We start from the raw sequence: 13,076 nt of genomic DNA, 5'->3' as shown, positions 1-13,076 counted from the left end.
ACAGTGTGCCAGAACGTATGGGTATCTTAGGACATCAGTACAAAGAGGCAATGCTTGTGTGCTTGTGCTAAATGAGGAGGAACTCTTTGTACAAAGGAAAATCCACAGGAATGAGTCCTGCAGGCCTGTTGCCCCGGGTCCCCTGACCTCTTGTGCTTGGCTGCAGGGCCTCAGCTGTGGCAGACCATGCAAACACAAGCACAATTCCAGCTCCTGCTCCCACCAGGCAAGATGTGCAGTGCTGACTACTCCGGCTTGCTGCAGGCCTTCCAGGTCTTCATACTGGATGAGCTGACAAGCCGTGGCTTCTGCCAGATCCAGGTATGTGGCAGCCTTCCCCACAATGAGGGCTGAATTCAGCATCAACTCTCAGGGAGCCTCACATGGGGAAGAGGTTTTTCAGTAACCAAAGCCCCAGGAGCAGGGTGATAGAAGACTATAGGATGTAACATAAGCTCCTTCAGATTCCTGACACGTTCTTGATAGCATCAGCTTCTTCTTTGTTCCTAAACCAAGGGGTCATTCTCCATGCAGGTGAAGACATTTGGGACCCTGGTTTCCAGCACTGTCTGTGACAGCTCCTCGGTTCAGGTGGGGTGTCTGACTGCAGAGCGTTTGGGAGTGAACGTTACGTGGAAATTGCAGCTTGGTGACATCTCAATGGCCTCACTTCCAGATTTGCACAGCATTGGTATGTTCACCTGGGCTGCTGTCTTGAAGAGGCCAGGCAGCCTCATGGAGCCTCAGACTCCCTCCTTACAATGAAACCGGGGAAGGTGCCATGTCTTCTCATAACTACTTGGGAAGCGTTGTGTCTAGCTCTTGGGAACGGCTAGTTGTGTGTTTAAAAGCTTATCAAAGTTAGATTCCCTGGAACTGGAGTTACAGGCAGTTGTGAGCCACCCAATGTGAATTCTGGGATTTGAACTCCAGTCCTCTGCAAGAGCAGCAAGTGCTCTTAAGCTCCTGAACTGTCTCACCTGGCAGCACAAACTGGATAGATTATTAGATAATTACTAGATAATAATTACTGTGTAATCAATAGATTACTAGAAAAGCAGAAGACATGGAATTTGGGAAGTGGGTGGGGTGTAGGGCTGATCTGGGCAGAATTAGGGGAAAGAATTGGGGTGGTATGATCAAATTACATTGTATGAAAGTCTCAAAGGGTTAATCACAAATAGCATATATACTTAAAATATATAAAAGTCAGTAAAGTTTTGGTCAATAGGAACAAATAGCATCATAAGCAATAGAGAGGCTAGAGACTTCAATGTAGGGGCGAGACACATTGTAGGGGAGATTGGGTGGAGAGAGGGACTCTTCACTGGCTTACAACTTCCATACCACCCATGTCCACTGAGAAAACACTTCAACCCATTGCTCCCACCTAAGGCCTGACAGTTATGCTAGGGATGGATAGAGAGATCACAAAGACCTAAGAAGAAAGGGTAGAAAAGGGTAGGATGAATCGTGTGTGTGCTATCATGAGTTTGTGCCCTGTTTTCTCTAAGCTTGCTGGTAGGGTAGGGAATAATCCACACATCTGGAGGGGATAACTCCTGTCTCTCCTCTGTCATCCAGTGGCCCAACGCCCAGTTACCCGAGTAGCTGCATCCTGACCTCTGTATTATGAGCATAAATCTGTCAAAAACACAAGACTGGGATAGAATCCAGGAAGCAGGCTACATATCTATCATTCTCTTGGATTCCTGATGCCACTGTGGCAAGAATCTACCTATCATTATGAATAAAGGATTTCCATTAATCTTCCCCCGAGAAAGCCTGGGTAATTTGGGAATGTCTGATATTGTTAAACCATAAGATGTTTGTCCCCAGCTTCAATGTGAAGACAATGATGGCTGTGACTTTAGGTCACACCTAGGGACAGGTTTAGCATGAATGTTTTTTGCACATAGAGGTCTGCCCCAGCACCTTTCATGGCATTTCCCAAGCTTTCTGCTTGGGAAGTCATAGCCTTCTCTAAACTTAGCAGGATAGTAAAAGCTGCATTTCCAACAGAAGGCCATGCCTTTCATGTGGGTGGCCCTTGCATATACACTGTCCCTTGGGAACCTCCCACTAGTAAGAGAAGCATTTCTAGGTCTGTAAAGCAGATGTAGACACTGGGGCTTAGAAGAGAGGCAGAGAATCTGAACAGTGTACCTCAGATCATGGTAAGGCATATCATATGCCATGATGGACCACTTTGGTGCCACAGAATCTGAGACTCAAGATCAGAGTTTGACTTGCAGGTTTGTGACTTTGGGCCAGCCACTCACCTCTGAGCCCAGTTTGCCATAATGTCTAATGAGAGAGAATTCATGATACACCTGTGTCTTACAGAAAGGGCTTTAGTGGGCCAGGATCTTCTCGGGCGATTTGCAGATCTGATCCAAAGTGGCAAGTTCCAGCTTCATCTGGACTCCAAGACATTCCCAGCAGACACCACCTTGTACTTCCTCCATGGGGACAGCTTTGTCACCTCTCCCAGGACTCAGCTTGGGTGTTTGGAAGGATTCTACAGAGTTTCAGTCACCAGTCAGGACCCTCTGGTCTGTGGTAGGTACCCACCTCCCTCTGGACTGAGGTATGGAACCCCAAGAGGCTTCAGGAAAGGCCAGTGAACTCTGGGAAGGGGGGTTGATCATCAATGCATTGGTCAAGAAGTATCTTCCACTGTCCAGTTTTCATGAGAATCAATCAAAAGCCATCACTCACAAGGCTCAGCAAGAGGAAAAATCCAGTGTGTGACATTGTCCTTTCTATTAGTTCTTCCTCAGCTTGAACCCTGGTGCTGGGGTCACTGGGAAAAGAAAGCCAATGTCTACCCTGTATCCTGGCTCAAGAGTTCTGGGTTTTGTTTTAGGATATGTCATTCCTCTCAACCCCTATATAGCCATTTGCCAGCCCCCTCTGTTGCTCATGGAGACGAGACAGGGACGGGTTGACTTGGCTGTTTTTGCTCTAGCCATGAGTGTCTTTGAAGATCACTCTCATGGGAATGCAGCTGCAAAGTAGAAGAAAGATGTGTGTCAGATTCCTGTTGCTCTCTTTATAAATCACTCTAGACTAGTGGTTTTATCTTATAGCTCAGTAGGCTGAATTGCCACATGGGTCTCCTTGGCTAGAATTGAGGTACCCTCAGGACTGTATTCCTCCTGAAGACATTTGAGGAGTCTGACTCGTTTCTCAAAGTCAGTCACACTCCCTGGCCCCAGAATCCCTCTTTCATTGTCAAGGACAGCACAACAGTGCCTTTCTGACCCTCTCTGCTTCCTGAACCACATCCTCTGCTTTAAGAGCCATTTTAATGATCTACAGCTGGATAATCCAGGACACTTCCATGATTGAATGGTCCGTCTATTTTTATTTTAATCCCTCCTCTAATTTTAATTCCTTCTGGCAATATAACTTAATATAAATCTTCCAGGGGTCGGGATGTGCTCATATGTGGGTAGGGTGGTGGAATTGTTGTTCCATCACCAAAGGTTGAAAGGCTTAATAATGGTATGGAAGCCTACTTCCTACACGGAATGAGATGAAGTGTTTTTATCAGGCTGGAGAGCGATCTTCTCTGTTATTTCCCCACATTATTTATGTTGGTTGCAACAGAAAGGTTTCATAGATGTTCTGAAATCTGTGCCATGTTACTGGGTTTGAGCTACATCCCCATCCTAGCACAGAGAACAGGAGCACAGCCATTCCCAGCTGTTATATATTGCAGATTTTATACTCTGCAGTGTGACTTTGCAAATATTTATCTCACAGGAGTCCCTGGTGGCAGAGCCTTTTCCTATGAAACAGAAATGGAGGCTCTGTTAAATGGGTGTGTGCAGCTCAAACAGGCTGTCTCCTAAGAGGGACTTGAAGTTCCCAAACCCAATATCAATGGGTGAGGAATCCTACCTCCTCTTGGGCCAGAACACATAATCTGTCTTTCTGTCTTTTAAGGGATTTCCAAACAAGAGGCTAAGAAGAGGAGGAAGAGTGGATGGTGGCATCTACTAAGTGGGAGGAACAGGGTCACAGAGAGGACAGGTCATACCTGTCAACCACTATGTTTTCAAACTTTAATATTCAGTGTCCCAGGCTCCCCAGATGAACACCATTAAGTTGGTGTGTGGGTGTTTATATACATGTAAGGACACTGTGTTCATGTTATAACACACACGAAATAAAGGGGAAGATGATAATCCAATCACAACTTTCCTCTGGGGTGTTTGATCAATAGTGACGCCCAGATCCTATCACAAGGGCTGACCACCTGACCATCCAGCCTTTCCTCTCTTCAGACAGAAAAGTCAAGGATATGTTCACAAAAGCAACAGAAAAAGACGTGGGTAGCTTTGGTTATGTCTGAGATCCCCAGTGAATTTCTTATATATGTGGGGCCTTCTTGTATGTATGGGCATTTCTGGAGGGTTTGGTGTGCCCCCATTCTATCCTGAGTGAGGTGAGGAAACTGAGGCATAAGCTCTAAACACACCTGGACTTGAGTCCTGCCCACCCCAGCACCTTCTCATCCTGCGGACCAAGGAGGTCACTTGTCCTCCCCTGAAAATCGTAACTTCCTTGATGAAAGCACACCTCTCCTTCAATGAGAAACTCTTGGCAAGTGCCATTGTTATTGCCTGGCCGTGTAGACATGCGAGCTCGGCTCTATCTGCTCCAGAGCTTTAGTTCCGCCCTGTGCACCACGCCTCTCCCTTCTCAACAAGGGAGGTCTAGTGAAATCACAGATTCCAAGATTCAGGTTTCTCCTTTTGGGCTCTTCTTCTAAAACACATCTGGAATACAGCTGTGGACCTACAAGGCAGAGCATTGTCCTATGGAGATGAAGCAGGGTTTTTATCTGTTGTCTCTGAGGTCTGATGTAAGTGGTCCCTGATAGTGCAGTGACTTGGGGGGCAGAAGGAGCTTCCCTCCCTTGTGGCCTGTATGGTCCTTCCAATTCTGGGAACTGATGCTGCTAGGGAGAAGATGCCTTGTTTGCAGTTTTATCAGGATACGTTTAGTTCACTCTCTTGCCTCCGTATATCTTTATGGATCCCGAGGAAGTGGATCCCAGGAGATTGTTAGGATTTTCCATTCTCTTTATATGTGACATTAATTTTCACTTATCTACTATAAATTCTTTCTTCTTATCTCACTACAAAGTCTTCTAGTAGAACTAGGTCCCTGTGGACCTTCCCCACCCCCAAAGTGGTATGTTGTGGCTTTCCCCTTCTCCCTCTCCTCCCTTGCCCCATTCCATCATCTGTCATCCATCCACTTGGGCTTTAAAAATCTAGTATGTGCAGGCCCCATGTCACAAGTACATAGCAGCAAAGGTCACGCACCATACACAACTGGACCAGAAGGCTGTGCTATAAAGAGCCCCTATAGGGCAGTCATAGGGGCATGCTGGGGTAGCAGATGCTGGGTGGGGTATGAAAAAGTGAAAAGGGATTGCTGCTAAGATAGACAGATGGGAGTAAGGTACTTGTATGGGAGTGAATGTGTGTGTGTGTGTGTGTGTGTGTGTGTGTGTGTGTGTGTACTTTTGTGTGTTAGGGTCACCAAAATGAAGACTATCCCAGAAAACTGGTGGATTACTGGAAAAAGCTATGAGTCTCAAAGTCCTTGACTTTCTGAGACAATGCCATGGCAGGAGGTGACCCACTGAGAGAGACAAAATACAGAGAAGGATAGACAAGAAGTTTGGACCACCAGCAGAGTACCACAGAAGAATTTTGAGCTAAAGAGTGACAGGACCAGTGCCGCCCTCTGCTTCCCTCCTCCCCCCACCCCCCCGTGCTCTATGTGCTAGAACCCAGTTCATGAGCTTCGGGCAAGGGACTGGAGGTTGAAAATAACACACAGAGACAGACCAACAAACAGACCTTCCAACACTTGTACCAAAAGCCCCTCTTGGAGGCTTAAATACCCTGCAGTCAATGGCCAACAGGTGAAAATCCCATACTCTGATCCTCTAAGCTAGGCACAGCTTCTAGTAACTTCAATTAGAAGGCTCTAGACAGGGAAGAGCTGCTGAAGGTCAGGACTTAATTGGTCCCAACAACCAGAAAGATTTGACAGGGTTTGCATGAAGGACCATGATCTCTCCCCAAAGATGTTTTTCCTCTTTTCAAAAGTATAGCTGTCATTGACAGGGCTGAAAGATTGGCAGGAAGGATATGATTCAGAGCCTTGCAGACTCTAAACTCAAATGATCCAACAATGTATTATATAAAGGAAAGTACTGATCACAGCTCTCAGAAATTCTGGTTGGTGGAGGGACATAGTTGAAGGGGAAAATGAGCGTGCAGGGGCCAAGGTAGACTTGAGAGAAGCCACTTTCTGAGGAAAGGATGATAGTCATCAAGGCCCCACCTCATTATAATCATGAACAGTGCTCTTTAGGTGGAAAAACTCTTGACATCAGGGACAACCACAGTGGGGAAAGAGCACGCACACTCCTCAGACAGGAGCCTGTGGTTTGATGCTATCTCCCCAGGTCTCACTTTCCTGTCTTCATCAGGACTCCGAGTGAAGATGGCAGGCCACTTGCATTGGCCAGGAAGCTTTTATTTCCTCTAGTCCTGAAGCCAGAGGGCCTTTACTTGAAAAAGCAACTGTCCCAACCAATCATCAAGAGCCTGACTCAAAGAAGTAATGAAACTCCATGCTCAGAGAAGGATATTCTCTGCTAGGGTGGACTGGAAAGTATGACTCAGTTTCCAAGATGTGGAGGAGACTCTGATTTACTCGGAGACACCAAGTATGCATGCAGACCAGGGATAGGAGCCCCTAGGACATTGGCTTCATCTCACCGCCACTCTGTGCTTACATTTTACCAGTTAATTGCCTTGCTGCCAATTCTGAAAAGATGTCCTTCTCATAGGGCTGTGAGACAACACGTGGAAATAGCCGACACTGTGCCTGTCACGTGTCATAACTTCCCCCCTCTCACCTTCCAGAAGAGTGCTGTAGGAAGTGACGGCTGAGCACTTCAGGCTTGGCTTTCTCGCCTGTGAGATGGGAATAGATGCGAACTCTTAGCGGTATATATTAATCCATGGAGCACGCCAAGCAGTGTGCCAAACACACATTGAGGGCTCCAAGGGTGGGAAAGATTCCAACTCCACCTTTTGCAGAGTAAAACTCAGTATTTGAAGCTATTTGACAAATTATTGAGAATACAATCCTGAAAAAGGAGGGAAAAGAGAAAAGTTCTCCATGCTTCTCTGAGCCACCAGGGTCTGGGTGCTGGTTCCTGCACTGCTCTGCAGTGGAGCTCCTGAGGGATCTGACTTTAATGCCTTATGAGATATTTGCCTTTTCTATGGGGATTTTGGGTTCCCCGCCTATGACATATTGGAGAAGCAAAACGAAGAGAGGCTGAAGATGTTAGAGGGAGAGAAGCACTGGGTACCAGAAGCTGAGCAGTATAACAGGGAGAGACCACAGGAAGACACTGGCATCCAGGTTGACAAGTTGACAAGAGCTCTTATCCACAGAATTTGGGCTTTCTGAGTCAATCTGAAGCCAGCAGGCCTGATAGCAAGAACCACCTTTAGTCTGCTGGGTGCCCAATTAGTCTCGCCTTTGTGCAGTATGGGCTGCATTAGTAGTGACTGACAACACAGGGACACCAACCACAGCTGCCAAGTGAGATGGTACTAAGTTGCTAAGAATTACTGGAATCAACCCATTGAGAAGGTACCATTTGTGCATAGCTGGCTGCAAGGAAGGACTTTCTTACAAGTAAAAGTAATTGTTATTTGCTGAGTGCACACATGAGTCTGGTATGAGGACAGACACTGTCTGTTCATGACTGCTATACCCCGTTAAATAGTGTTGACTCCATTTCACACAGAATAAAAATGCTGAACTAGACAGGAAGTGGGATTTCACCTGATCTGCCTGCTCTTTCCACTCTCCGTCACACTCTTAGATTTGGGAAATTGTGGTTGGGCCTCATCTTTCCCATTCATTTCCTGCCAAGCTTATCTCATTTGCAGTCTCAGCTTTGGCTCCCTAGCTGGCCTGGTTTGGCCTTTCTCTTGCCTTTACATCTTGGGGATTTTGCACTTACTGTTTACACTGCCTGGTGTTTGCTTCACAACACACACACACACACACACACACACACACAAACACACACACACACACACACGTCTCTAGTGTTAACTTCTCAGAGACTGTTTCTCTCTAATGTGTCCTGACTTGTCTCCTACTTAATTTGACCCACCTCTGAAATCTTGCCTGAATTTCCACAGTTCCTGCAAGTCCATAGCTTATGGAGAGAAAGGCCTGTCTGCCTTCATAACTGTCTCCTTAGCTTTTGATCCCGAGGCTCCCTGCTTCTCATTAACTGTCCCATGGAAATCCTGGACTGATTTTAGGATTCTGTATGTACTGCAGGCCCTGCCTGTGACCATAAAGCAAGTTCTCACTCTGATGTCTTCTATGTTTGTGCCCCTAGTGAAGTGCCCTGAAGGAAGCTTCTCTCAGGATGGCCGCTGTACTCTCTGTCCTGCTGGCACATACCAGGAACAAGCAGGCAGCTCAGCCTGCATCCCATGCCCCAGAGGCAGAACGACCATCGCTGCTGGAGCTTACAGCAAGACTCTTTGTAAGTTATTCTGGGCACTATGAAGGAAAAACCTTTCCACACAGCGGGCTGCAATACATCTGCTCAGTGTCAGTACTGGAGATCTCTCTGCACCCCAGAAATGACCCACAGTGGTAGGAGGTTGAAGAGCATCAGTATCCCACATCCAATAGATAACAACAGTGGCCTCTTCCCCAAGTTATGATGAGCAAACTTGATGAGAGGAATGGCCAAGAATCTCTTGGGTGGCACGGGGGTTGGGTGGTGGTGGACAACAAAGCTCTCCACTGTTGAGAACCATTGGGTAAAGGTCATTTCTGTTAATGCTAGTCTCCTGTCAGGCTCCAGCCTAGTCATGTTACCTGCAAAGTCTCATTCAGTCACCCCAACTGTTCTCCCAGGTAGATAGTGTAGCCCACTTTTTACAAATAAGATGAGGGTTCAAATAAATGAGCTTACTTAGTCAAATTCACCCAACTAACTCAGTTGATCTTTAAGCTTAGTTTTGCCTGATTCTGAAACTTCTGGTTTTTGTAAATCGACTTTATTAGATCCTGAAGAAAGTTTTCCCACCCAGACACATAACCACTGTGTAACTCATGTTCGGCCTTATGCTTGTTGCCAGGTCCCTGTATACTTGGTCTTCCTATGTGTTATGAAACTCCCAGAGTCATTTAGTAGTCAAATGACTACTAAAACCACCTGGGTATTCTTGGGAAAGGACCCATGCTTTGTAATAGACCATGTTAATGAGAGTCTGCAATTACATCCCCATGAAGCAAATTGTTATTGCTTACAGCATGAATATGTTCCAGAATGTTTTAGAAAGTGATCGAAGGAGATGAAACCACCTCTGATAAGGAAAGTTTCCTTGTCTTCTAAACATCTAACCGCATCCCCCTGAAACTACATCCCAAAGGTGCTACCCTTGAATTCTATCACATGAAAGATTGTGGATTCAGCACACGATTTGGGGCAGACACAATGTCAAGCCCATAGCAAGCAGTGAGGAGGTATCTGATGTGTGATAACACCTTCCCCCCCACACATGCACGCTGATATAGATGCTGCACACTGATACAGGTGCTGCAGTGACATTACTGTGTAACTGTAGAGGATTGGGCTCAGTCATGAACCTTCCTCATTTATCTTCCTGAATGCAGAGCAGTTTTAGTGGATTGTCTGTTCTGAAGACTACTGGGCAGGTGGAGAAAGGATTTCCAGAAAGAGGTGTTAACTTGAACACAGGGATGGAGGGGAGTCCATCCCTGGACTTCATCCTTACATTCATGGATGTTGAGGGGGATTGTACATTTTAGACACCAGGAAATGTAGTCAGCTGCAGGTCCTGGCCTCATGGAGCTTCCATGAAGTGGAATGCAAGAAGTCATTAACCACCTTTACACAGGGTAATAGAAACACCAACCAAGCTTACCACTCTGCAGGAGAGGTGTCAGTTAAGAAAGAATATTAGCATTGGACAAGACCAGGTTGGGGATCTGGGGATGTTGCTGTCTCTCTAGGCAGCTATTTCAAACAGCTATAAGCTGGGTGGATTTTATAGGCACCAGCTCTGTTTTTCACTATTATGGAGTCTGGAAGCCCCAAATCAAGTTGCCATCAGGTTCAGTGTCTACTGAAAATACCACAGACGCTGACTTTCCGAGTGTCTTTATATGGCAGACAGTGCATGCCGGCTCCTTTGTCCTCTTTTGTAAGGGCACCAATCCCTTACAAAAATGTCAAAAATCACCTTCCTACAGCCCTATCTCCCACTACAATCACACTGAAGATCATATTCCAAAATACGGGCTTTGCAGCCCATATGAAGGGTGCTCTGTGGACTGGACATAGCACTTTGGTGGTATGCTTTGCTGAGGATGGGCACACGCAGAGATTTCAGCTAGAATGTCTGGCTTACCCATGACTTTGACATCACCACAGCCCAGGGGTCCTGGAAGGTGGAAGAGAAGGAACAGACCACACAGTCCTGTTACTCATTACCGTGTTCATCTGTTGTTCCAGGTATCACTGACTGTCAGAGGAATGAGGCTGGCCTACAGTGTGACCAGGATGGCCTGTACCAAGCCAGCCAGAGGGACAGGGACAGTGGCGCAGCCTTCTGCGTGGACAGCGAAGGGCAGAGGCTACAGTGGTTGCAGACAGAGGCCGAGCTCTCAGATTCCCAGTGCCTGAGTATGTACTGGTTATTATATCCACTGTGGTTGCTGCGATCAGGGTCTTCAGGGACCTAGAAAAGGGCATTACACACAGATGATATTTGTTTCTGTCTTAGTTAGGGCTTTTGTTGTTATGAAGAGACATCATGACCACAGCAATTCTTATAAGGAAAACACTTAAGTAAGATGGCAGCTTACAGTTTGAGAGGATTGGTCCATTATCATCATGGCGGAGAGCATGGCAGTGTATAGGCAGACATGGTGCTGAAGCAGGAGCTGAGATTTCTTACATCTTGACTCACAGGGAACAGGAACTGGTCTGTGACATTGGGTGGTATATTGAGCATAGGAAACCTCAAAGCCAACACCCACAGTGACACACTTCCTCCAAGAAGGCCTTGCCTACTACAACAATGCCACACTTCCTAATAGGGCTGCTTCCTATGAATTTATAGGGGCCAATTACATTCAAACTACCACAGTCTCCTACTCTATACTAAAAGTTTTTAACCTACAGAGAAGTTGGAAGAAATGTAAAATGAAGATTTCCTTCACTTAGAGCTGTTACTATGCTTGCTTTTTTTTGTTGCTGTTGAATCATTTGAAAATAGTTTCAGGAATCACAAGAACATTACCCCTGAATAACTTGGAAAGCAAAAGAGATGAATTTTTACAAAATCTGAGCTGGTGAGGCCTCCTCTATTATAAGCAGCTTGGCTCTGTGGATCTGGGTAGCATTTTCCTCTCAGCTGGATGCCGTGGAATGATTGGGTATCTGTCCTTATTCTATCGCTTCCTTATGGGGTCACTTTGAGTGACTTGCTCAACCTCTCTAATCACCCAGTCTGTTTTCTGAGACATTGTGAGAATCTACATCTCCTCAAATGTCAACAATTACTCACCAAGCACTACCTCAGGTCCTCGGTGAGGCATTGGATGAGAAGGTCCCAGGAGTACCATTGGAAGGTGTGAGTCTACAGAGCAGAAGAGAAGGGTGTGGTGTCTGTGGTCAGAGTGGCTAAGTCCCCAAAAGTCCCCTTGCTGCTGGTGTAGTCCTGTACACTCACTCGCCCTCAGCAGTTTCCTCATGTGTAAGGTGGAGATCCAAGGGCCTCTCTTATAGGGTATCAAATGCATTAGCTCCCCATGCCCAGCATCGGTGACAGACACTTCAGGCAACTGATGCTGAGGAGCTGTTGCTACCTGCTTCTCCTCTGTTTATGAAAAGGTATGGGAAGGGACGGAAACAATGGGCAAAGTCCCTTTGTGCTGGCCTCTCTATGTCCTTGGGACTCAGCTCCGCCTTCACAGACCTTCTCCCTTTGCTTGAGGCCCCATGGTTTGCTTTCTTTCCCCACTGGACCAGCTGGGGTTGGGATGAGTCCTGCTGGCCAGACTTCTTAACTGTGCAAGAAAAGGATTGTCCTATGTGAGCTCACCATGTGTCAGAATTCTACATATTCACCACAGTATACTTTTAGTGTCCTGAGATTATTTTTCCCAGTATTTTACCTGAGGACATAGCAGCAAGGAATGCTAAGTGCTTATCTTTAACCTAAAGCTAGGATGCCGCACAACTCGATTTAATCTTGGATGTATCTCACTCCCTACACTCTGTCTTTATCATTGCACTTATCTGTGTTTCTATTCAGATTCATTGCATGGATGCATGCACACACACACACACACACACACACACACACACACACATACTCGTACATTTTCTCATGAATTCATAGATATACACAAACAAATACGTAGGGCTTTCTTGTCCTCTGGGGAAGTCAGCACAGCTAATGATAAAAGGAGACACATTTCGGTAAGAAATAATCATTTTCCAAGGGTCAGAGCCATTGTTCCTCTTATCCAGCAAAGTGGTAACAGATCTCACGCATTTTGTGAAGAGAGTGTGTACGTTCCATGAAAATCCGCAGAAGTCTTATATTCTTCTGTTTTTATCATTTGTGTGTGCACATGCACATGCACTTGTCATTGCATTTGTGAGGAGGTCCGAGAATCAGTTCTCATTCTAAGGTAGGCTCAGAAATTAAACAAAGTAATCAGGATGAGCCATCTCACCAGTCCAGAAATCTCTTTTCCTCAGTCCCTCTTCTTGTGGGTAGGGCTAACAGTCACAGGAGTTGGATGCAAACTGGCAGATTCTAAGACCAGATGGGGGCTCATTTCCAGGTGAGATGCAAAGCAGCCCTGATGATAACAGGCTGCTCGGGAATTATTGCCTCGGTGCTTTGAGGTCTCTCTGTGTCCCTGACGTGGCTCAGTGCTGTGCTGCCCTC

General features: G+C 46.2%; 1 protein-coding gene across 2 annotated transcripts in view; it reads left to right on the top strand.

Moving 5' to 3' along the window:
- Positions 1-13,076, top strand: part of Tg (thyroglobulin) — a 178,334-nt gene that overhangs the window by 31,427 nt on the left and 133,831 nt on the right. For both annotated transcript variants that reach the window (XM_041671938.1, XM_041671939.1), the window contains exons 18-22: positions 167-321; positions 535-691; positions 2,347-2,562; positions 8,471-8,620; positions 10,625-10,795. In XM_041671938.1, coding sequence (XP_041527872.1) covers positions 167-321; positions 535-691; positions 2,347-2,562; positions 8,471-8,620; positions 10,625-10,795 — 849 coding nt within the window. The remainder of the gene's footprint in view (positions 1-166; positions 322-534; positions 692-2,346; positions 2,563-8,470; positions 8,621-10,624; positions 10,796-13,076) is intronic.

Source organism: Microtus oregoni, unplaced genomic scaffold (assembly GCF_018167655.1).
Source record: "Microtus oregoni isolate MIOR12 unplaced genomic scaffold, Mior012 000022F_ref0000154, whole genome shotgun sequence".
NCBI classification, from domain to species: Eukaryota; Metazoa; Chordata; class Mammalia; order Rodentia; family Cricetidae; genus Microtus; species Microtus oregoni.
This window is presented reverse-complemented; position numbering and strand designations above follow the sequence as displayed.